Source organism: Dipodomys merriami, unplaced genomic scaffold, assembly GCF_024711535.1.
Source record: "Dipodomys merriami isolate MVZ:Mamm:240054 unplaced genomic scaffold, mDipMer1.0.p SCAF_4, whole genome shotgun sequence".
NCBI lineage: Eukaryota > Metazoa > Chordata > Mammalia > Rodentia > Heteromyidae > Dipodomys > Dipodomys merriami.
This window is the reverse complement of record NW_027205603.1, coordinates 44965853-44990294: the sequence shown is the minus strand read 5'-3', so window position 1 is coordinate 44990294 and position 24442 is coordinate 44965853. Positions and strand designations below refer to the sequence as shown.

General features: G+C 36.5%; 1 protein-coding gene across 1 annotated transcript in view; it reads right to left on the bottom strand.

Moving 5' to 3' along the window:
• Positions 1-352: 352 nt before the first annotated feature.
• The window catches only part of Terf1 (telomeric repeat binding factor 1), a 29480-nt gene continuing 5390 nt past the window's right edge, over positions 353-24442 (bottom strand). The window contains exons 2-9 of the mRNA XM_069990930.1: positions 23990-24085; positions 19640-19761; positions 16995-17081; positions 15927-16076; positions 15041-15153; positions 11795-11886; positions 4266-4372; positions 353-1079 (exon numbers count right to left, since the gene is read on the bottom strand). Coding sequence (XP_069847031.1) covers positions 921-1079; positions 4266-4372; positions 11795-11886; positions 15041-15153; positions 15927-16076; positions 16995-17081; positions 19640-19761; positions 23990-24085 — 926 coding nt within the window. The 3' untranslated portion in view covers positions 353-920. The remainder of the gene's footprint in view (positions 1080-4265; positions 4373-11794; positions 11887-15040; positions 15154-15926; positions 16077-16994; positions 17082-19639; positions 19762-23989; positions 24086-24442) is intronic.

Genomic DNA, 24442 nt, shown 5'->3' with positions numbered 1-24442 from the left:
ATTATAGGCTTGAGCCACCAGCACCCAACAAAAAATAATCTAATTTTTAAAAATAGGTGAGAAATGACATTTTAGGAATACACTAGTCAATTTTCTGTCACTATGTCCAGCACCTAAGGCCTAAATGGTAACTAATTCTGTTAGTCTCTGGCTAAATCTTCTAAAGAATAAATTAATCAAAACGGTGCCATATTTGTTAGTACTTACATATGTTAAGAACATCACAGTTGATACAAACTAAAGCAGTTACAGAATAAACCCCATACTGATATATTAAATCGAAGTATCAGATAACCAAATATCAAGTTTCAAGAAGCTTTATTTTTGTTCAAGTTGTAAAATTTAAAAGCCATTCTTGCTAATAGTATAAATTTTGTCCTACAGGCAATAATGTTTGTTTTTTTTTCTTTATAGGAAACCACTGAGACATTTTGTTAAAATAGATTACATTTATCATTTTAGTAACATGTCTTAATAATTAAGAAGCCTATTAAGGTTATAAATCAATTCATTATCTGAGGGCTATCCTTATTATCAAAGGGCTATCCTAATTCAATTATTTAGAAAATGCATTTTTATGTGCAATTTTATAAGGCTGAAGTTATCCCATGGACACTGAAAACAAACAGAAATATACTTTCTCATAGAACACTATTTTAGTTGTCAATTAGGCTTTATTTTTATATACATAAAATATACTTACATTTTTGTCAAAATAAAGATTTTTGAAGAATACAATGATGGCATATAAGTTCACAAAAATCCTCATTCACTTAAGGTTACAGGAAAAAAAATTAATGCTCTATACAAAATTTTAAGATAAAATAATGGCCACCAAGTTTCCAAAAAAATGTAGGGACAGTATTTAATATCTTTTCCAAGTTCTGACAAATGTAATCAGTCTTCATTGTCATGTCTGATTAAATCAGTTTTAGTTTCTTCATAGTTCTCCATCTGTCTTTTAACATGACACTTGTTCTGTTTTTGAATTTGTAATGTAATAATATTTTTGTCCAGTGTCCTTCTCCAAATTTCCTCACACCAGACTTCAACTTACTGTCTTCTTCCCAAAGCCATGCCTTTTGGTAAAAAGTGGAACAGTTACTTACAGAAGCAATTCTTTAAAAAGAATGCATCTATCTACTATAAATGCAGCTATTTTTAATTAAAACTGCTTAATATCTTTCTCAAAGGTGAAAAAAATTTCATCTTATTTTAAGAACTTCATATGACTATTTCATATAACATATTAAGGTAGTTATTTCTGTTCAAAAACACAAAAATAATATTAATGTATGCTAATAAAATACATTATGTTTAAGTGGAAAGAAATATAATATTGTACATGAAAAAGTACTGATATTTACATTGCAGCAGGTGACCAACTAGTACTGCTTCTCTTGGCATACTAAAGGACAAATATGACTACTCTAGATGGTTATTTACTGTGATCAGCCTATGAGAAATGCCCCAGGAAGACATTATTACACTTAGAAAGAATCTAGTTTGTTAAGTGTCTGTGGCTCATGCTACAATTCTAGCTCTCAGGAGACTAAGATTTGAGGAGTACAATTCAAAACCAAGCCAGACAGACAAGACTCTTTTCCCCAATTAAGCAATAAAAACCTGGAAGAAGTGTGGCTCAAGTGGAAAAGTGCTTCTTGAGCAAAAATGTTAAGCAAAACATGAGGCTCTGAGTTCAAGTTCCAGTATTGGCACACAAACAAAACAAAACAAGACCTCATGCTCATTTGGATGGCTACTATAAAAACATCCCTCTCCCCTGATTCAGAAAAAAAAAATAGAAAAATAGGGATTCCAAGAATTACGTGTACAGTAATGTTCATAGTAACATTATTCACAATACAAAAATGTGGAATCACCCCACAGTATAACCCCTGTTTTCACTATATTTGATGTCGGTATAATTTACGGAGGAGGGGCTGGGAAGGTGGCTCAGTGGTAGAGTGCTTGCCTTGCATGCATGATGCCCTGGGTTCGATTCCTCAGCACCACATAAGCAGAAAAAACCGGAAGTGGAGCTGTGGCTCAAGTGGTAAGCATGAGGCTTGAGCCCAGGCCCAGAGTTCAGGCCCCACAACTGACAAAAAAAAAAAAAAAAAAAAAAAAATTTGTGGAGGAGAAGGGGAAAAACAAGTCATTTAAGATACAGATGGACCCGTTGCAACAACGAGAAGTACAAGTTGTCATGTCGAAAACGAACTTTACAACTTTGGTGGGGGGGGGGAGGATTGGATGGGGGGGGGGGGAGGCTAGGAAGGGATGTGAAGGGTAAACAAAGGAGGAGGCTGCAATGCTTGATAAGAAATGTACTCATTATCTTGCCCATGTAATTGTAACCCCTCTGTGGAATCAACTCATGTCCATCAGTGAGTGAATAAATCAAATACATGTGGTATGTAGATATAAAAAATACTATTCATATCTATGTTTGTGTGTGTGAGAGTGAGAATCCTGGGGCCTGAACTCAGGGCCTGGCCACTGAGCCACAGCATTACTTCGAGCTTTTCTGATGTCCAATAAAATGTTCATGGACTTTCCTGTCTGGGCTGGCTTTGAACTGTGATTCTTACATCTCAGTCTCCCAAGTAGCTAGGATTACAGGAGTGAGCTACCATTGCCAAGAAACTATTCATTCTCTGTCTGTCTGTCTGTCTGTCTCTCTCTGTGTAGGTGTGTGCATGCTGGTTCTGGGCTTGAACTCAGGGACTTGGGTGCTGTTCCTGAGTTTTTTTGCTCAAGGCTAGTATTCTATCACTTGAGTCATAGCTCCACTTCTGACTTTTTGGTGGTTAATTGGACATAAGACTCTCATTGAATTTCTTGCTTGGGCTAGTTTTAAACTATGATCCTCGTATCTCAGCTTCTCAAGTAGCTAGGATTACAGGGATGAGCCACTAGTGCCAGCTTAACTACTCAGTCTTCAAAAGGAAATTCTGGCAAATCCTACAACAGGGATGAATCTTGAGGGCCCTAGGCTAATTTAAACAGTTGATAGGAAAAGGACAAATATTATTAAATTCTACTGACAGAACGAATGGTTAGAATGAAGTTGCCTGGTATGGAAGAGAGAGCAGTAACTGAGTTCTTGCTCAGTGAGTTTAGTTTCTTCTGCAACATCAGAAAGTTCTGTGAATGGGTGATGATGATGGTATATACGCAATATGAATCAATGTATTAATACCACTGAACTGCACAGGTAATCCATCTCGGGGACCACAACAAAAAAAAATACTTCTTTTATTTTAACTTATTATACCTGATTCTATTTGAAATAAAACACAGAGGAAGAGTTTAAGATGATCTAAGCTGCAGGACATAAATAAAACCCATGTGCTTTGTTCTATTACCTATTACCTTTTGTTTCTCTTACAAACAAAAATTAGGTTAAAAAGGGAAAAACCACTAACTTTTTTCAGGTCTTTCCACTTCTTTATACATGGTATAATTTCATTCTTTCTAGTGGATAAGTAAAATTCCATTGTGTATACTACCACATTTTCTTGATTCATTTGTCAATTGAGGGTGGTAAAAGGAAACACATACACTCTAAATCCAGGTATGCAACAGCTGGAGCTCTTGTCAACCAATTATAATATTATCACTCCATGATAGAGATAGCAGGAATAAAAAGGAATCCATGGGCTGAGGGAGAACATTTGCTTAGTATGTATGTGTAAGACTCTGGGTTTCTTTGCAGATGAAAAGAAAAGAAACATAAATGGTACATGCAGTAAGTAAATCAAAAGTAGGAGTTGCTTTTTATATTCACTGGGAGTAGAAGTCAAGGCCAAAATAATTTAAGTTATAGAAAATATCTCTAGTGGCCTGCAGCTTGTGGCTGTACACTAATAGGTTGTAAGATAAAAATCTACCTTAAAGAAGATAGGAAAAAGTTCCACACATGATAAAATAACAAAGACTGCATTTATTTACCTGCTATTATCAGCTAGAAAATATGTACTTTCAGATATTGGACAGATAGCCCAAGACTTCACGCACTCACGCACTGAGTGTGGAAACAAATTAGGCTCTAAAACAGAACTGGTTTAATAATAAACATTTCTGATAAAATCTATTAACAAGGTATCATTTGAAGTGCTGAAGTCTTTATTTAAATTGGACCTGTTTGGAAGACATGAATATGGAAGACTATAATGTGGACATAAATTTCACTTTGTATGCAATGAATTGACTTTATAATTTTAAGGCTCGTAAGTATTATTCAAACATAACAAAAATACCTGTTTTTTCCTAGATCTCTGCTTTTGGGGACTTAAGCAATGAACCTCTGCAGCGTATGATCTCTTACTTTCAGTGGTTCTTTTGTTTTCTTTTTTCCTTTTTCCACCTAAAAAAATAGAAAAATAATCATCGATATTGTTTCAAATTAGAAGAAAATGAGGATTGTATTTTCAAAGGTTATCATGAAGTTACTATCTGCTATTCTAAAAAAAAAACTCTGTATGTTTAATTCTATTGCTTCAAAACTGGAAGCTAATACAATCCAAGGATTATGACTGAAAAAGCAGAAGTGTTTTTGAGACAAGTCATCTCAACTCTGAGCTTGTATTTTCTTTCTCTATTTAAAAAAGGAAACATATTTCATATAAAAATCACTGAAGTTTTCTTACAATGTTTAAACACCTGACATAGCCAAGAAATGTATTAGCTGTTTCCCTCCCTTTCTACTTCTTCCCTTCATTGTTTCTCCCTCGCTCAGTCAATTTAGTAAGATAAAAATAATGTGTATTGCTAAGGAAAATAGAACTGCAATTATTAAAATACTGTAGCAGCTTAGAGACAGAAAAGCTAAAATAATCTATAAGTAAAAGGGATTAGGAAGATGGTTGGACATAAAGATCAGTATACCAAAAGCAATAGAAACAGGATATGATGCACATGTCTATAATTCCAGCATACAGAAGGCTGATGCGGAAAATCAGGTTCAAAGCCACTTGGGCTACATAGCGTATTTTTTGTCTAAAACAACAAAACAAAATAGTACTTTTATACACCAACAGCAAGTAGCTATTTATACTAGTAACAAAAGTAATAATTTAAGCAGTAACTGTAAAAGTGATGCAAGACTTGTATGAAGTAAACCAAATTTTTCATATATGCAGATTAAAGATATATCAAGTTCTCACATAAGTAATCTATTGTTATAACATGAATTTAAATAAAAATTTCAATGGGGTTCTTTATATAGCTTAAGAAGATACTTCTAAAATTACTCAAGTTGGGAAAGGTACTTCATCAGGGTCCCCATGCAAGCCTGCAGTTTTTGTTGAATATACAAGGCTTATTCATTTCTTGTATTATACAGCATCGCTAGTGAGATAAGTAATTAAGCAAGTGAGGGAAATCAAAGCATGACCATGAGCTTGCTCTCTTCTTGGGGGAAAGAACTGGTTTACTATTTGTTAATGTTCCGGGGCTTACTCAAAAAGTGCTAGGTGGGAGAGTGTCTAGCATGATGAGGCCATATTTTCAAACCCTAGTACCAGGAAAAAAAAGAGTAACAGTGGTGAGCCCTTTGTGCCCAGTTCCTCAGGCAAAATAAAACCTGTTCCTCACACAGCACCTCTGTGGGCCCACTGCATTGGGAATAGGACTTGGATAAGGGAATCAGCACAACTGCTCTGACGCCATGCAGTCATTATGCTGCACTAAACTATCTTAACACTCAGTAAGTTTATTTTTAATTTTTTTTGGTCCTGTTGTGGGGCCTGAACTCTGGGCCTGGGCACTGTCCCTCAGATCTTCAGCTCAAGGCTAGCACTCTACCACTTGAGCCACAGCGCCACTTCTGGCTTTTTTTCTTTTTGCTTATGTGGTGCTGGGGAATCGAACCCAGGGCCTCATGTGTGCAAGGCAAACGCTCTACCACTGAGCCACCTTCCCAGCTCTGACACTCAGTAAGTTTAAAGTTTACCTCTGACACCTAGATGGGTAGCAGGTTTATTGCTTATAATCCTCTATGGTTGAGTTTTCATCCATGAAAATACAGATGATCAAAAACACTAAGAATAACCAACCGAGAAAAAAAAAAAAAAAGAGTAAGCTCTGCCAGGTTGCCAGTGGCTCATGTCTGTAATTCTAGCTACTCAGGAGGCTGAGATCTGTGGTTTAAAGCCAGCCTACGCCTGAATGTCTGTGAGACTCTTATCTCCAATTAACCACCAGAAAACAGGAAGTGGTGCTGTGGCTCAAGTGGTAGAGCTAGCCTTGAGCTGAAGAGTTCAGGAACAGTGCCCAGGCCCAATATTCAAGCCCAACAACTGGAAATAAACACAACAAAACAAAACCAAAACCAAAAATCAAAAACCAAAAAAACACTAAGCAAAGATACTTCTGAAGAATAGTAAGACTGCCCTAACACATATTTATCAAGTGATTACAAAACTGCAGTATTTAAGACAATACATTTTGTCATCTATGGCTGAATCATAAGCATAGAAGATGAGATATAAACTAAATTCATAAAAAATAAAACAATAGCAAAAACTTTCCTAAATTTGGGAAAGCTATAGTCACCCAGGAGGGGAGATAAGACCAGAAAAAAAACCTCTCTATTTCATATTACGGTTAAAATATTAAGCATACAGAACATGAGAGAATTCCAAAAGCTGTAAGAGAGAAGAATGAAGTCATATATAAAGGAAAACCCATCATAGTAGTAGTTTTCTCAACAGAAATTTTACACACAGAAGAGGAAGCTATTATAATCATAAAAATAAAGCTCACTTTCTAAAACTGAAGATAAATGAGAAAAAAGAAGACCCAAATATTTCAAACACAGAACATAATACATACATTTCAGTAATAACTGATATTAATGGTCACAATTCTCCAATTTCAAGATATTGACAGGACTCAATTGTTTGTTGCCTAAAAGGAACACATTTCACTGACGAAGTAAAAGGAGGAAAAAAGATATTCCAAGCAAATGAAGACCAAAAGCATACAGAAGTAGCTACATAAATATCTGAGAAAGCACCTGATATATATCAGATTTAACAACTATAAATACACATACCAGATGCTAGTCCATCCAGTTTTACAAAACAAATGCTAAGTGACATAAAAGCATGAATTAACCCCTATCATTAGGAGACAAATCATATAGGTAAAAAAAAAAAAAACAATCAACAAATGGCCTAACAGATGAATATTCACCCAATAGCTGCAGAATACACATACTTCTCAGCAGACCAGGACCTTCTCTAAAACAGATTAGGACATTAAGCAAGTCTTAATAATGCAAGAAAATGGAAGTAATTTCCCTAGAAGTGAATGAAAATGAAAACAGAATCCATACAAATTAAGGGAAGTGGAGCTAAGATGGAATTTAATAGCTATAAATTGCCTACATTAAAAATATGTCAAATAAATAACCTATAATGCACCTCCCAGGCTTAGGAAAAGAGTAAGACAACTCCCAAATTAGGAGAAGAAATAATCAGTTGAAATTAATGAAATTAACTTAAAAAAATATAGTAGGTGGCAGTAGATGGCAGATCAGAAGTATCTGCCATTTTCACTGTGAATGACAATCTGGTAACATAGAAGGGACTAGACTCTGAAATGAGAAAGGGTGAAAAGTGGAAGAGAACCAGAAACCAAAATGGAGGTGACAGGGTGGCAAAAACAACAATGAAACAATCCCAGCAGAAAAGAGGCATCAAGGAATCTGAGCCAGTTTCCGGCTCCCCCAACTAGGAGGGGAAATTTATTCAATATAAGGTAAAAAATCACAGAGTCCTTCTATAAACTGTTCACTCTACTTGCAGGAGAAGTTCACATAGCCCACAAGCCCTAAAACCCTAGTACAGGAATTTGTGCGGCAGGACTCCCTGCAGTATATGAGACTAACTAGCCTCCATGAAGAAAGGTGTTTGTGGCCCCTGATCTTGGAATGCAACAATGAGTCATCTTGAGAGCTTTGTTGGATTGAGCTCCTCTGGAGGCCTGGGAGTGTTCACCTGTTGTTATCTCCTATATCACACCTGGATGTCCATGTTTCTTTTCTCTATTGTTTTTTTTTTTTTCTTTTTCCAGAACTGGGGTTTGAACTCCAGACCTAGCACTTGCTCATCTACACTCTAACACTTAAGCTACACTTCCAGACTTTAAGTGTGATGATGAAGTCTCCATTGACTTTCTTCATTTTGGAAATGGAGTGTACCAGACTTTTCTGCCTCAGCTGGCTTTGATCTTTGATTCTCCAGATCCTAGTCACCTGAGCAGTAGGATTACAGGTGTGAGCTACTAGTGCCCAACTTGAATAGATACTTTTCAAACGAAGTGTATAAATGGTCAGTAAATGCATGAAAAAAATATTCAAGATCCTTAACGATCTGGAAAATGTAAATCAAAATGACACTGAGATTCTACCTCACACCAGACAAAATGGCTATAATCAAGAAAAATTCTAGCAAGGATGTTGGGATAAACAGTGCTGATAGGAATGTAAATTAATGCAGCCACTATGGAAAACAGTTTAGAGTTTTCACAAAATTGAAAGGGCTAGAATGAGCATGGTTCAAGTAGTAGAGCACTTGCTTAGTCATTACAAGGTCCTGAGTTCATACCCAATACCACTAAAGGGAAAAGAAGTGAAAAATAGAACTTTATGATCTAGCCACACCAATTCTGGATCTACACTCAGAAGAACAGCCTAGCTGACAGCTGAATGGATAAGTAGATATACATATGGATTTATTAGAACTAAATTAGGTCATTTGCTGGAAATGGATCATGTTAAGTGAAATTAACCAACCCCACAAAGATAAATATCACATTTTCTCTCATTTATAGAAAACAAATCATTAGGGAGCAACAAAACAATTGGTGAGGTAGATGGGAAAGGAAAAAAAGGGCAGGGATAAAGGGATAAGAAAGCATAATCATGAGTGATTTCCCAGGGCCCAAAAAAGGGACTGAGTTTCCAGAGCCCTGAAGACAAGGGGTAACACACCAAAATATGGACTCATTTTCACTCCACTTTCATTGGCCAAGCAGCAGCCAAGAACAAAGGCCGTATCTCCCGATACCTCGCAAACAAATGCAGTATTGGCTCCCGAATTGATTGCTTCTCTGAGGTACCCACAAGTGTATTTGGGGAGAAGCTTTGAGAACAAGTTGAGGAATGATTGTCCTTCTATGAGACTGGAGAGATTCCACAGAAGAATCTGGATGTTCTGAAGGAAGCAATGGTTCAGGCAGAGGAAGCAGCAGCTGAAATTACTAGGAAGCTTGAGAAACAGAAGAAACCCTTGAAGAAAAGAAGTGACTGGCTATGCTTGCCATGGCATCTCCAGAAAATAGCAGTAGTACTCCAGAGGAGAATGAGGAAACACATGAAAAACCCAAAAAGAAAAAGCAAAAGCCCCAGGAGGCTCCTCAAAAAATAGGATGGAAGAACCAGAGCCCTCTGTATCTTTCTCCAAACCCCCAAAAAGAAAGCTTTTTCCAAGGAGGAGTTGGTTAGTAGTGATCTTGAAGAGAGAGCTGGTGGCAGCCCAAGTCCTCCCAAGAGGAAGAAGCAACCTAAGGAAGTGGCAAATGAACATGAAGAGGCAACCAGCCTCCCTGTTCCCAAGAAAAAGAGGAAATTCTCCAAGGAGGAGCCAGTTAGCAGTGGGCCTGAAGAGGCTGCAAAAGTAGTGTCAAGAAAAAGAAAAAGCTCAGAAAAGCATCCCAGGATTAGAATGGACATTTCCTGGGGGGGAAGGGCATGCCCCAAGGTGACCTTTCTCATACCATGTCCTAAAACCCAATAAAGACAAATAAAAAAAAAAACATAATAAAGGGGTTGGGCACTGGTGACTCACACCTGCAATCCTAGCCACTTAGGAGGCCAAGATCTGGTTGAAGCCATTCCAAGCAGATGGAGTCTGTGAGATTCCAAAATAACCAGGAATATGTCCAGCTGGAGGTGTGGCTCAAGCAGTGGAGCACCAGCTGAGCAAGCAATTGGAGCAAATGTTCAGTCCTGAATTCAATGCCCAGTATTACCAAAAAGAGAAAAAGGAATAGAGAATGACTGAAAGTAGATTATGCATGTTGGATTATAAAATTTAATATATGCCAATAAAATATTAAAAAGAATTATGAACTGATTTTAAGAATGACTCTATTCATCTACATCTATCTATCTATCTATCTATCTATCTATCTATCTATCTATCTATCTATCTATCTATCTATCTATCTATCTATCTACCCACCCACCTACCCACCCTACCTACCGTGCTTGTGATTAAACCCAGAGCCTTGTACATGCTAAATAACTGTTTTACCACTAAGCTACAGCTCCAACCCCAAGAAACCTTTTGTTTTTCTTTCTTTAGACATTGTCATTTCTTTTTAAAATACAACTATAATGTAATTATAAATGCCATATAGTCAATCATTATTCACAGATTCTATTCAAAGTCTACCTAGCCTGAAAGTCTAACTTCCAAATCAATACTCATGGGACTTTTCAAGGTCATTGGTGGCCATGTAAAAAGGCAGCAGAAGTTTGAGTCACTGGATAATTACAGTCACAGCTGATGTCAAAGAAGGTAATATCCTGCCTTTTTTTTTTTTTTTTTTTTTGGGGGGGGGGGTCCGGTTGTGAGGCCTGAACTCTGGGCCTGGGCACTGTCCCTCAGCTCTTCAGCTCAAGGTTAGCGCTTTACCACTTGAGCCACAGCACCACTTCTGGCTTTTTTTCCTTTTTGCTTATGTGGTGCTGAAGAATAGAACCCAGGGCCTCATGCGTGCAAGGCAAGCGCTCTACCACTGAGCCACCTTCCCAGCCCAATTTTTGTTTGTTTTTATACTAGTTAAACTTGAATCTTTTCTGTGGTGGGCTTAGTAACGCTTTTTTTTCTCCTCTTTTGAATTTTTATGCTTTTTGTTAGTGATTTCACTGGTTTAAAATTTCCAAGTTTTCCAAGTGTAGAATTGAAGTGTTCTCTAATGTCTCTCTGTGTGAAGACTACCATGAAAGCATGTATATTGCTGCTGTCAGTGACTCAGTGTTAATTGTTTCTTTAATAAGAAACATATAAAACAAGGTTCTTGATCAGTTGATAAAAATACTGTGGCTCAAAAGCTCAATGGAATCTAGCCCTGTATTTTCCTCTAGAGGTAATGATTTAGTATTTACTAATTCAGTGCCCTTAGAAACTTTATAAGCCAATGGGCTGGGAAGGTGGCTCAGTGACAGAGTGCTTGCCTTGCATGCATGAGGCCCTGGGTTCGATTCCTCAGCACCACATAAAGAAAAAAGCCGGAAGTGGCACTGTGGCTCAAGTGGTAGAGCACTAGCCTTGAGCTGAAGAGCTGAGGGACAGCACCCAGGCCCAGAGTTCAGACCGGACCCTCCCCCCTCAAAAAAAGAAACTTTATAAGCCAATAATTATTTATGAATAATGAGATTCTATTATATTTATGTTTCAGAGAAATAACCACTTCAAGTTGCTGAATGCAGTGAAGGTAGAAAAGCAGTGCTATAGGCTAGAGGTATATAGCTCAAGTGACAGAATCCAAGCGAACTCTTTGGGGGAAGATCCCCCTTACTATCACAGTAAAAACTCTAACCCAGGCAGTCAGAATAGATAAATAAAGTATCTAACTCTGAATCAGAACATTTAATTATTGTGCTTTCATTTTCTTAAGTGCATACTTTTTATGTTGTACTGATGAGGTAAACAGTTGGATCATTTCTGAAGGCAAACCATCTCCCCATTTCTAAAACTACAGTAATAGTACTTACTTTGAAGAGCTTCCACTTTCTCTTCTTTCTTACTAACGTACTGTTGACTGCTTCCAAGTGATAACTTTGATAAAAAGAGATCCTTGTAAGACCTAAATGAAACACAAAAGATTGTGTCTGATTAAAAAAAGAGCAGTAAAGTATGAAAAAAAAAGGAAGATGGCTTATCTTTAGTTGTTCTGAGATTTTTCTTCTCTGTCCTGTTTCCTGTGATGCTCTTGCTTAGTACTCTAGGTTAATATTGAGTCTCTTAAAATTTCTGTTGTCAAGAGCCTTCTCTCTTCTTTTCTGAATCTTTCTTACTCAGGAATGAAGATTCTATTAGCTTTTCAAGTCAATGGTGGAAAAAAAATCCTAAAGCTACAAAGCATTAACTCTTTCCTATAGCTTCTAAACTTCTTTCCCAAAGAAAATTTCAAAATTCTACCATTGATGGCAAATATCTGATTATTTTTACAGCTTCTAGAAAAGGGCTTTAAAAAAATAAGATTGGCCATGTAGAAATACTGAATGTGAAATATTTTAAAAACCCTATAAAATTAGTATTATTTTAATTTCATAAAGGAGCAAACTAAGACTCAAAAAACACTCTGCCTGAGCTGAGACAGCTGTATTATCCCCCAAAATGAGGGCTCTTTTAACTACACTTTTATTCCTAAACACTCTCAATGCAACCAGCTAGTTCTTTTCCTTCTTTCCTCCATTCCCAAACTTTCTACTTTACTCTCTAGAATGCTATTCGCAACCTCTCCACTGGTTTTTCTAGAACTGGCTTCTCCTAACATCTCCTCTTGGGAATCATATTTTTCTCCTTTGTGACCTCCTCCAGTGAAGACCAGCTTAATCTTCCATCTTTATAAAGTCTTAGACATTGGTTTTTGTAGTTTTTCATTTGTTTTTGTGGAATTGGGGAGCAAACCCAGCGCTTCATGTATGCTAAACAAGGATTGTACCACTGATCTACAGCTCTAACTCCAAGTTTTCATTTTCTAATTTGTACCTCCATAGAACTTAGTCCTTGAAGACACAAGCTACTGAGATTCATCACCCTCTATCATTCTTCATAGCTACCTACTATTCTTCCAAGTACTTTCTATCACTCACAGACCTTGCCTATAATGAAGCACTGCTATTATGAATGACTTCAGGGACTAATGGATAAACCCTCATATCCTGGGCTTATCAATTCCTCATTGCCAATGAATGATCTCTTCCACACCAACTCAGCCACTCTTTCCCATGGTTCCACTCAGCATCCTAACTGACCTATTTCTGAAATAATTCATGCAGACTTTCTGTCCTTTGGACATTGTTATATTGTCTGCCACCTAATTTCTGATAGATCAAAAGAAGGTTTTCAGACCGGACTCAAGTGGCTCACTTCTGTAATCCTAGCTACTCATTAGCTGAAATCTGAGGATCCCAGTTCAAAGCCAGCCTGGCCACAAAAGTCTGTGAGACTCTTATCTCCAATAAACTACTCAGAAAACCAGAAGTGGTACTCAAGTGGTAGAGTGGTAGTCTTGAGCTGAAGAGCTGAGGGACAGTGCCCAGGCCCAGAGTTCAAGTCCCACGACCGACAAAAAAAAAAAAAAAAAAAAAGAAACCTTTGAAAGGGGGTGGGGGCATAACTCAGTGGTGCACAGCATTTGCTTAGCATATATGAAGCTCTGCGTTTGAAAGAAATGAACTTCATAGACTTTGCAGTTACGTGAGACACAGACATTAAGTAGTTAAGCTACTAAGTTCTTTTAATTGTTGTGTTATTTGGCATTGTGGGAGCCAAAAAGTAGTAGCTCTAATAAACAGAGGGCCAGAAGACTTCACACAATCATCTTTGTGATTGACAAATAAGAGCTTGCCTTAGAAAGAATAAATAACCCAATTAAAAGGAACTAAGCAAGGGTAAAGGGTATTATTTTAGAGATGTTCTATGTTGCTATAAAGTATCATGTATGTGGACAAGAAGGATAGGAACTACACTTAATGATAAGATATGAGTCTCCCTTATCCACAGGAGCTATGTTTTTAAGCCCCCAGAGGACGTTTAAATCCAAGTGCAGAACTAAATTATTTTCAGTAGTTTATCTATAGTTTCAATGGTCAGTTGTCAATTGCAATTTGAAAATACAGATGGAATAGTATAGAAATAAATGATTCATTTAGATTTAAATTATGTATCTGAGTACTATGATGAAATCTTACACTTTCCCTGCTCCCTCCTGCTTGGGATATGAGCTGTTTGCTAAGTATATCTATTCTGTATATACTACCTATCTGTTAGTCTGTTAATAGCTCCCTTGTTTATCAGTGCTCAACTAATGCTTTAAGACAGGAATGGCACCAAAGTGCAAAAATAGTGATGTTGTCACTTAATACATGCTAAAAGAAGCTGTAAAGTGCTATATGTGAACAGGTAAAAACTATATACTTAAGAAGGCAAGAAAACCATATGCCAATGCTAAGCTCTCCTGTAAATACAAATGTATCTTGAAAAAGATGATATAAGGTTTTATTTTTTTAATCATGCTGAGTTTTTTGACATACTTCAAACTGAAAAAGATTCTGGTACAATGCATGATATGCACTTAAGATGAAAAGGCATTAAATTTGTGGGTGGAAGACATAAACAGGAAACGTCCTGTTTGACGGCAAAATGTTGCAACCAAAAATATTGCATGTAGAGTGACCGCTATGTTCCATGGCAGCAAGTCTTTCAGTTCAAGGTACTACACCAAAACCAGCAGAATTAGTTCTTGGTTGGTTTGTTTGAGAAAGGGTCTTTCTACATACATAGCTCAGACTGACTTCAAATTTGAGGAACCTCCACCTGTCTCAAGCTCCTAAGTGCTGGATTATAAGGCTACACCACTATACTCAGCAATATCTTTTCTTTCTGTAAAATTTAGACAGAAGAAAATAATATGTGTAACATTAGGGCTTAGTATAGTCAACAGAGATGCCTTTCTTTCCTTAGTAGGGCAAGGGTTTTTGATGTGCCACTTAAAGGAATGCCATACAGCTTCTCTGTGGCATATTTAAATTGCTAACATCAGTGTATTTTGAGACCATTGCTAAATGTTACAGTACTTCAATAAGGTTATCATATATCCAATCAAATATAATCATCAGTAAGAAAACACACACAGGACTCGATAATTATCTTTCAAAATGGCTCACTAGCATCACTTTTACCTAGAGACAGAACATTCCTAAACAACAACAAAAATTAGTAAGTTTACAAACCTTTTTCCTTTATATAAATCAACTTCAGTTTCCATTTCAATGTTCTTCTTATTGGGCTTATCTTGAGATGTCATTATTCTTGCCTTTTCACTTTCTACTACTTTTGTTGCTGCCTTTAGAAAGGTTGTATATACAGAGGAGAAAGAATGAGTTAAGAGATTTTAAACTAATAGAATTAAATTAAATTTGTTGGTAGTCATAGCTGAAGTATCCGTTCAGTCTATTAAAGGATTCCATTTAAATTTCAACAGAAGTATGACAATGCATAGAGCTACTTTAGCTAACTAATTGGTTAATAGGCATTATAGAAGGCGTCTTCCCTAGTAAATAGACATGATGTTCTTTAGGCAATTTTAAGATAAAATTTAAAAACTTTAAAAAACAAAGTTCCAGCTGCACACCAATGGTTCATATCTGTAATCCTAACTATTTAGGTAGGTGGCTGAGATCTAAGGATTGCTATTTGAAACCAGCTGAGACAGGAAAGCCTGTTAAGACTCTTATCTCCAATAAACTACCAAAAAGCCACAAGTGAAGCTATGGTTGAAATGGTAGAGTGCTAGCCTTAAGCACAAATATCAAGCCCCAGGACTGACACCAAAATTCCAGTAAAATAAATAAAAACATAGAAGTGCCAGGTATTCTGAGTTATCTTAAATTAATCAGGATTTTTTCTATTATAACAGTATACTGTTAAAACTGTAAGGCAAAGACAGAATTTTACTTTTTCCTAAAAATGTTTAGAAACTTATTTAAAACTAAATATTTTTTCACTTATTTATTATTCTTTAGTTAAGTTTTTCTCTAAATCTAGACTCTACTGCAAGCATTCTTTCATAATATTTTGTCTTAAGTCTATTGTTAGTCCTTGAAATAATGTGTATACCTTCATTAGAAAAGTTGATGATTTTTCATTTACCACATAGTTCACATAATTCTTAATTTTTTCAATCATGTCGTTGTAGCTGAAGTGTTGAAAAAAGGAGTGGTATGTAGCTTTCTGAGAGATTATCGTAAACAATTTCCTTTCTAAAGACTAAAGGAAGCAGAATGTATTAATAAATACAAATTTAATTTAAAATACAAGACATTTTGGTATATATTATTTGATTGAAAACAATTAAATAATAAATATTACATACATACCCCTCCTATAGAAATATGCCACATTCATCTTTCCTATCTTTGAATATGCTTAATTCACTCCAGTAAGTTTTTAATATTTTAAAATAAATGAGGGCTATTGACTTTAATCACATCCACCCCAGACTACTAATGATCACATAAACTCTAGAAAGTGTCCATGCACACATCTGTAATCCTTGCACTCAGGAGGCAGGGGCAGGAAGTGTCACTGGGCTACATGGAGAGACCCTGTTTCAAACAAAACAAAAACTCTAGAAAAATAAGCAAATCCTAATGGCTTCTCTATGCTGATGCTGTGTAATGTGTGGTTGCTGAGACCTTTACAAATGGGTAGTTTGAAGTCCAACATACTGTAAGTACAAAACAGATACCAGGGGCTGGGAATGTGGCTTAGCTGTAGAGTATTTGTCTAGCATGCATGAAGTCCTGGGCTTGATTCCTCAGTACCACATAAACAGAAAAAGCTGGAAGTAGTGTTGTGACTCAAGTGGTAAAGTGCTAGCTTTGAGCACAACAAAGCTCAGGGTCAGTGCCCAGGCCCTGAGTTCAAGCCCCAGGATTGGCAAAAAAACAAAAAAGCAAACAAAACAAAACAAAACAAAAAAAACCCAAAACCGATACTAGATTTAAAGGCTTGATACAAAAAAAGGATACATAAAATATCTCAATAATTTTTTGTACTGATTAGATACTAAAATGACATTTTAAAACATATGAGATTAGCATACTTTGGCTTCCATTATTCTTCAGTTTTCCTCTTTTCACATAAACAGTTCTAAAATGCTACAGTTTTAATTTAAACAATTACCGTATATGAATCTGGGTCACCAAATATTCGTTCAAATACTTCTTCTGCTTCCTTAAAATTGCCATTTTCCAGACAAACAGCTACTGCCTTAAAGACAAGATGACAAATACATACCTTAGACTGCTTTTTAAAATATCCAGTAACTGATTATTAACATAACTCAGATTAAGGCTAAAATATCCCAAATGTTTTATGCTGTTTAACAATTTTATTTCACAAATGGCATAAAAGATAAAAATATAACTGGCTTTGAAAAATGAAAAAAATATGGTCCTGTATATACTTACTAATAATCAGCATTTTATCTTTAATCTGTGTAATTAAAAGCAGAAATTAATAAATAAATTAGAAGCAAAAGGGTATATATTTAGGATCCACTTAAATATTAATTTTGAATAAAAGAGAAATGAGAGGAGGTATTTGACATAATTGGGATACATATGCCTCAGGATCCCTGAAAAATCTACTAGAAATCTACCAAGTCAGGTGACTTTGAATTATCATTTTATACACTAGCCTTTCTTATATAACACGTGGTTAAGACATGAAGCTACCATTATCATGTGGGTATCTATATAAACTTGGCAGGTTACTTAAAGTGTTTCCTTATAGAAAGATGATAGGAGTCAGGCACTGGTGGCTCATGCCTATAATCCTAGCTACTCTGGAGGTTGAAATCTGAGGATTTTGGTATAAAACCAATCCAGATATAAATCCAAAAGACTTATCTTCAATGAACTTGCCTAAGGGTAAGAAAGTAAGTAAGTGTGCCAGACCCCGAGTTCAAGCCCTAGTACTGGCACATACATACACATACATGCATGTGTGTGTGCAAACACACAGATTCTACACTAACTTCATAGGCCTTACAAGATAATTAAACAGTAGTATTTTATAGGACTTATAAGAAGATTAAAGAGTAATATATAAATATGCTTAGAATGTTTACCTGGCAAATACTATGAAACACATTAAAATATGCTACATACTTAACTGTCATCATGTCAACTTTATAGAAGTGCAGTAACAAAGGTCAGCTTTCTATAGAGCCCCAGAAGATTTGGATAACATAAATCTGTCTTAAGTAGAATTATTTTTTTTTTTTTTGCCAGACCTAGGCTTGAACTTGGGGCCTTTCTGATATAACATGTGGTTAAGATATGAAACTACCATTAATCTAGGTAGCTATATTAACTTGGAAGGTTATTTAACCAGCTGGATTTTCAATTCTGTCTAACCTTTGGGGGAAAAAATGTAATTCTAAGCCAGATGACAGCAGCTCATACCTGTAATTCTAGCTACTCAGGTGCTGAATTTTGAGGTATGCAGTTTAAAGCCAACCCAGACAGGAAAGTCTCTGAAACTATCTTCAATTAATTACCTAAAAGCTGGAAATAGAGCTGTGGCTCAGTGGTAGTGCTAGCCTTGAGCAACTAAAGCTCAGGGACAGAATCTAGGCCCTGAATTCAAGCCCTAGGACTGACACAAAACAGACACACAAGTAATTTAAATTCTAAAAAAATTGATGAAAATTTTATTTAACTGAGAAAGTCCCTATTTTCTCTGACTGGTAGCAAACATATTTCTTCTCCTATTAGACCTCTTGAGTTTTTCTTCCTTTTTTCTTGAACTAAATTATGCCCTTGTTTACAAATATAATACTAGCTACTCAGGAGGCTGAGAAGACTGTCGTTCAAAGCCAGCCAGGACAGAGTCTATATAACTCTATATATTTTTTCTTTTTTTTTGCTGGTCATGGGGTTGAACTCTGGGCCTGGGCGCTGTCCCTCAGCTCTTCAGCACAAGGCTAGCACTCTACCACGTGAGCCATAACACCACTTCTGGCTTTTTCTGTTGATGTGGTGCCGATGGATTGAGCCCAGGGCCTCATGCATGCGAAGGCAAGCACTCTACCACTGAGTCACATTTCCAGCCCTAAAACTATATTTCTTATTAGCCAGCAAAAAGCTATGTTAGAGCATGGTTCAAGTGGTAGAGTGCCCACCATGAACAAAATTGCTAAGCAAGCAGTGAAGGGTTCAAGCCCTAGCATTGGCGACAACAATATATTAAACATATATATCTATATCTCTAGTTATCCATCAATTGCTTGGATATAAAGCAACAGAAAACCGGAAGTAGCACTGTAGCTCAAGTGGTAGAGAGCTTGCCTTGAGATGAGGGACAGTGCTCAGGCTCAGAGTTCAAGCCCCATGACCAGAAAAAAAAAAAAATCAAAAACAAAAAAAACAGGGTAGAAGGAAGGCTAAGTTGTAGATCAACAGCTGGACAAGCAAAGAGGTTTGGCGTTCAAGCCACTGGAGCAGAAGGGGAAGAAAAGAAACTGGAAGAGCACAAATCACTAGATGAGCTGGTAATGTTTAAACTTTTAAACAGATGCAGTGTATTTTCTGTAATATAGGCAATATTTTTCTAAGTAAGAAATATTAAAAAAATATTAAGTTCCAGGTCTAGGAGCTCATGTCATGACAATAAGCCAAAAGTGAAATTTCTCAAGCAAAGAATTTACTAAATTTACTCTGGGTTTACTAATTTTTACTAGGTTAATCTAATTTTATTTTGGATGTTAGATATTTACATTAACTAGCAAAATACTAACTAAAAGCAAAAAGTAATATTCATACCTGAACTTTAATTAAATTTTGTATTTCTTCATGAAGTTTATTTTGCTCCTTTTCAATTGAAGTCCAAATCATCAGGGCTGATTCCAAGGGTGTAATACGTTCATCACTTTCAAACTGTACATCTTAAAAAAAAAAAACAAAGCAAAGATAAGTAACTTAGAAGTTAAACAGACCCTTACTTTTGTCCTTCAGCTCTTCAGCTCAAGGCTAGTGCTCTACCACTTGAGCCACAGCGCCACTTCCAGCTTTTTTCTTTTTGCTTATGTGGTGCTGAGGAATCGAACCCAGAGCCTCATGCATACAAGGCAAGCACTCTACCACTGAGCCACCTTCCCAGCCCCAATTTGTCCATGTTTTTGAAAATGTATTCCTTTACAAAGTTATTGAACATACACTATGTGCGAGAAAGACAAGGTCTTACTATATAGTCAGGTTGGCCTTGAACTCATGTTCTTCCTGACTCAGTCTCATGGCTGACATTACAGTGGTTTCTCAACACACCTGGCTCACTCTCTTCTTTATTAAAATATGGATTCTTCCTAGGATTTAATCGATTTAAAGACTAAAATATTATTTATTTCATATGAGGTGTCACAGAGACAGAATTCTTCTATGCTTCATATAAATGGAAACACATCATAATGAAACTCAAGATAAAGCATAACAAAAAGAATGGTGATTATAAATACTGTTTTGTAGAACCTTTGTGAATATTTAATATAACTGCACTCTTGTTAATATTCCCTAAAATCTATAATCTTAAATTCATTCAATACCTATTATGTATAGGTACTCACCTAAAACTAAGATTCTCAAGAAACTTAAAAAATTATCTATTTTTCTTTTCTTCTGAGGGGTAAAGGCAATACTAGGCTGGCATTCATCCCTCTTGAGCCATGCATCCTTTCCAGCTGTTTTGTTGATTAGTCTAAGACTAAGACTAAGAGATAGAATCTCTCAGACTTTTCTGCCCAGGCTGGCTCTGAACTGAGAGCTTCAAATTTCAGCCCCCTAGGAGCTGAAGTTTACTGGTATGAGCCATAGTAATGCCTGGCCAAAGTACCTATTCTTATGATGCTTAATAGCTAATGGTAGAGACAAGTAATACAGGAACTACATAAAATAAAAATGGTAATACTGGTGATAAAGAATGACAATCAAGGGAAAATTCTTTTAGAAAAGTTAACTGTGGAAGGCTTCTCTGAGGAAGTGACAGTAGAGCTGAGACAAGTATAAAGCAGAAGGAACACAAGGTCAAAACAAAAAATATTCTAGAAACTGGGTACGGTAGTGAAAGCCTACTAAGATGCTGAGGCAGGAAGATCAAAAGGTCAAGGTCATCCTGGGCTACAGGAGCTCTATGCTAATGTGAGATACATAGTGAGACTCTGAGAAAAAGAGAAGGGAGGGTAGAAGAGAGAAGGGGAGAAAAGAGGAGGGAAGGAGAAACATTTAGGAAAAGATGGCATATACGAAAACCCAGAGGAAGAGTTTGGTGTTTCAAGAGTAAAAAGGTCAGTTTGTTAGAACAGTGGGCAAGTTGGACACAGTTCATCAGAAAAATGACATGAAGAGAAGTAGGTGACTGTCCAATTTAGAACTTACGTTAAAGGAAGAACAAGACTTGCCAAAGGACTGGATGTGGAATGTAAGAAAAAGCAACAGGGTATTATCAAGCTTTGTTTTTTGTTTTAGCAGTCATGGGGCTTGAACTCAGGGCCTGGGCTCTGTCCCTGAGCTTTATCGCTCCAAGTTCCCACTCTACCACTTTAAGCCACGGTGTCATTTTCAGTTTTCTGATGGTTAATTGCAGATAAGCATCTTATGGACTTTTCTGCCCAGGCTGGCTTTGAGCTGCAATGCTCAGATCTCAGTCTCCTGAGTGGCTGCGATTACAAGCATGAGCCATTGGTGCTGGGCTTGCACTAGCGTTTGTTTTTTTTTTAAGTATTGCAATTTTCTTTCTTTTTTTTTTTTTTAATTGTGAAAATACCGTACAGAAGGGTTACAATTACATGGGCAAGATAGTGAGTACATTTCTTATCAAGCATTGTTGCCTCCTCCGTTTCCCCATACCATCCCTTCCTCTCTCCACACCCCTACCCCCCTACCACCACCTCCCACTCCCCCACTTCACCCCCCCATCCCGCCAAAGTTGTAAAGTTTGTTTTTTGACATAAAATCTTGTTGTAATGGGTCCACCTGTAACCCTATTTTAAACAGTTTGTTTTTTTCTTCCCCTCCAGAAATTATATCAACATCAAATACAGTGAAAGCAGGGCATATTCCCTGGGGGAGGTACATACAAATCAACAAAGAAATCATCTTATAAATATGTTGGAAACAATTGCAAGAAAGAAAAAAAACATTTGAATCTTTATCTTGGAGTTCATTTCGCCTAACATCAACTTGTCTGACAGTTTCTGTTTGTCTCAGACATATACTAGTTATTGCAAATAAGGGAAACCATGGGACCTGTATTTCTTTGGGCCTGGCTTACTTCACTTAATATAATTTTTATCAAGTCTTCCCATTTCCTAACAAATGGGACAATGTCATTCTTTCTGATGGAGGTATAGAATTCCTGTGTGTGTGTGTGTGTGTGTGTGTGTGTGTGTGTGTGTGTGTGTGTGTGTGTGTGTGTGTGTGTGTGTGTGTGTGTGTGTGTGTGTGTGTGTGTGTGTGTGTGTGTGTGTGTGTGTGTGTGTGTGTGTATCTCTCTCTATATGTATGTATGTATCTTTCTTGACTGTATTAACCATTCTCACTAATTTTCTTTATTATAAATGTGAGATAGAAAATTGTTTATTTCACATCTTAGCTTCAAAATTTAAATAGCTAAGCTGTAGTGGCTCATGTCAGTTATCCTACTCAGGAGCTGAGATCTGAGGATTATATTTGAAGTCAGCCCAGGCAGGAAAGTTTACAAACTCATTTCTCCAATTAACCAGCCAAAAGCCAGAAGTGGCTGTACACTGGTGGCTCATACCTGTAATCCTAGCTACTCAGGTGACTAAGATCTGAGGATGATGGCTCAAAGCCAGTCTAGGCAGGAAAGTCTGTGAGACTTTTATCTACAATTAACTCAGAAAACTGAAAGTGGAGCTGTGGCTCAAAGTGGTAAAGGGCTAGTTTTGAACGAAAAAGCTCAGGGACAGTGCCCAGGCCCTGAGTTCAAGCGCAAAAAAAAAATCCCTTAAACTTTAGCCAGTGGCTGATGGCTCACAACTGTAATCCTAGCTATTCAGGACGTTGAGACCAGAGGATCATGATTTAGAGATACTGTGGGCAGAAAAATCCATGAGTCTGCATCTCCAAAATAAAGAGCAAAACTAAGATGGGTTGGAGGCATGGCTTACGTGGTACAGTACCACCCAAGCAAGTGAAATAAGCATATGTGATGCCTTGAGTTCAACCTCTGGTACCAAGAAAAAAAAAATTAAACGTTTACTTCCAGGTAGGATGTAGATTACAACAGACAAACTCACCTGCTATAAATAGCAAAACCCCCCCAAAACCCAAACAAACCCCCTCCCACAAAACTGAGTAGTAACTTAGCCAGCCATGTGAGTGTTTTACCTTTCAGTGAAGCTATCCAAGCCACCCAAGTTGATATTATGTGGAGGATACACGGGCTATCCCTTATAAGGCTACGTAAATTGAAGATTCATGAGAAAGACAAATAGTTACTTTTTAATTAACTAAGTTTAGAAATAGCTTCTTATACTCTGATTTTTGCTGGTTTTTTTTTGTTTGTTTAGAACAACATTTTACTATATGGTCTGGCTGGTCTTGAACTCTCAATTCTCTAACCTTAGCTTTCCAAGTGTTGGAGGTACAGGTGTGTACCTAAACCTGGCTAAAACTTGGTGGTTTTTTTTTAAAAGAAAACTCAAACAAGCTAAAGGTTGAGAATTACTGCTTTAGAAGACATTTTTAGAAGATATTTTTCTTTCCTCAGATGATTATATGTGCATAAATTAAGCATATATTTAACTATACAAACATATTACATATGCATGTACATATAATGTATAAAATATATCACACACATTTATAACTGACCTATATATACATATATGTATGCAAACATATGTATAAATGCACACATACACACATGTCTATACACATGTGTACATATATGCATGTAGACATATATACACATGCATCTATATGTATATAGATGTGTGCACATATACACATATATACATGTGCATGTATAGGCCAGATATATGTAGGCAAACTCAAAACAACAAAGCAATGAAGACACAGCTCCTATCTGTTTCTTTTCATTGCCTTATATTTAGACATAAGTTAAAATTTCAAATATAAGAAAACCCACATATTTACCAAGGGATTTTCCTGCTGCAATTCTTGTCAAAAACTGACATATGTATATAGTTCTCAACTGATAGGTTGTAAGACTAGAGAGTCCATGAATAATAGCTGAAAAAGAAAAAAAGTGAATATTAGGTTAAATTAAAGTATTAGGTTACAAATGGGTTATTAAAAAATCATAACTTTAGGCATAAGTTTTGATTAGCCAGTTACACAAAATTAGAACAGAAAAATATCTTTACACTGAACGTTCTTATGGCAAAATAAAATGACATGCACTCTACTAATCAAAAAAATTATATATACTTAAAATGAATGTGTCATAGCACTAGTTTGAAACTTATTTTATGCCATAAAATTCTTTTTGTGTCAGGACTGGACTTGACTCAGGGCTTGGAACTAGGATCCTCAAATCTTAGCCTCCTGAGGATTACAGACATAAGCCACCTATACCCAGCTCTCAAA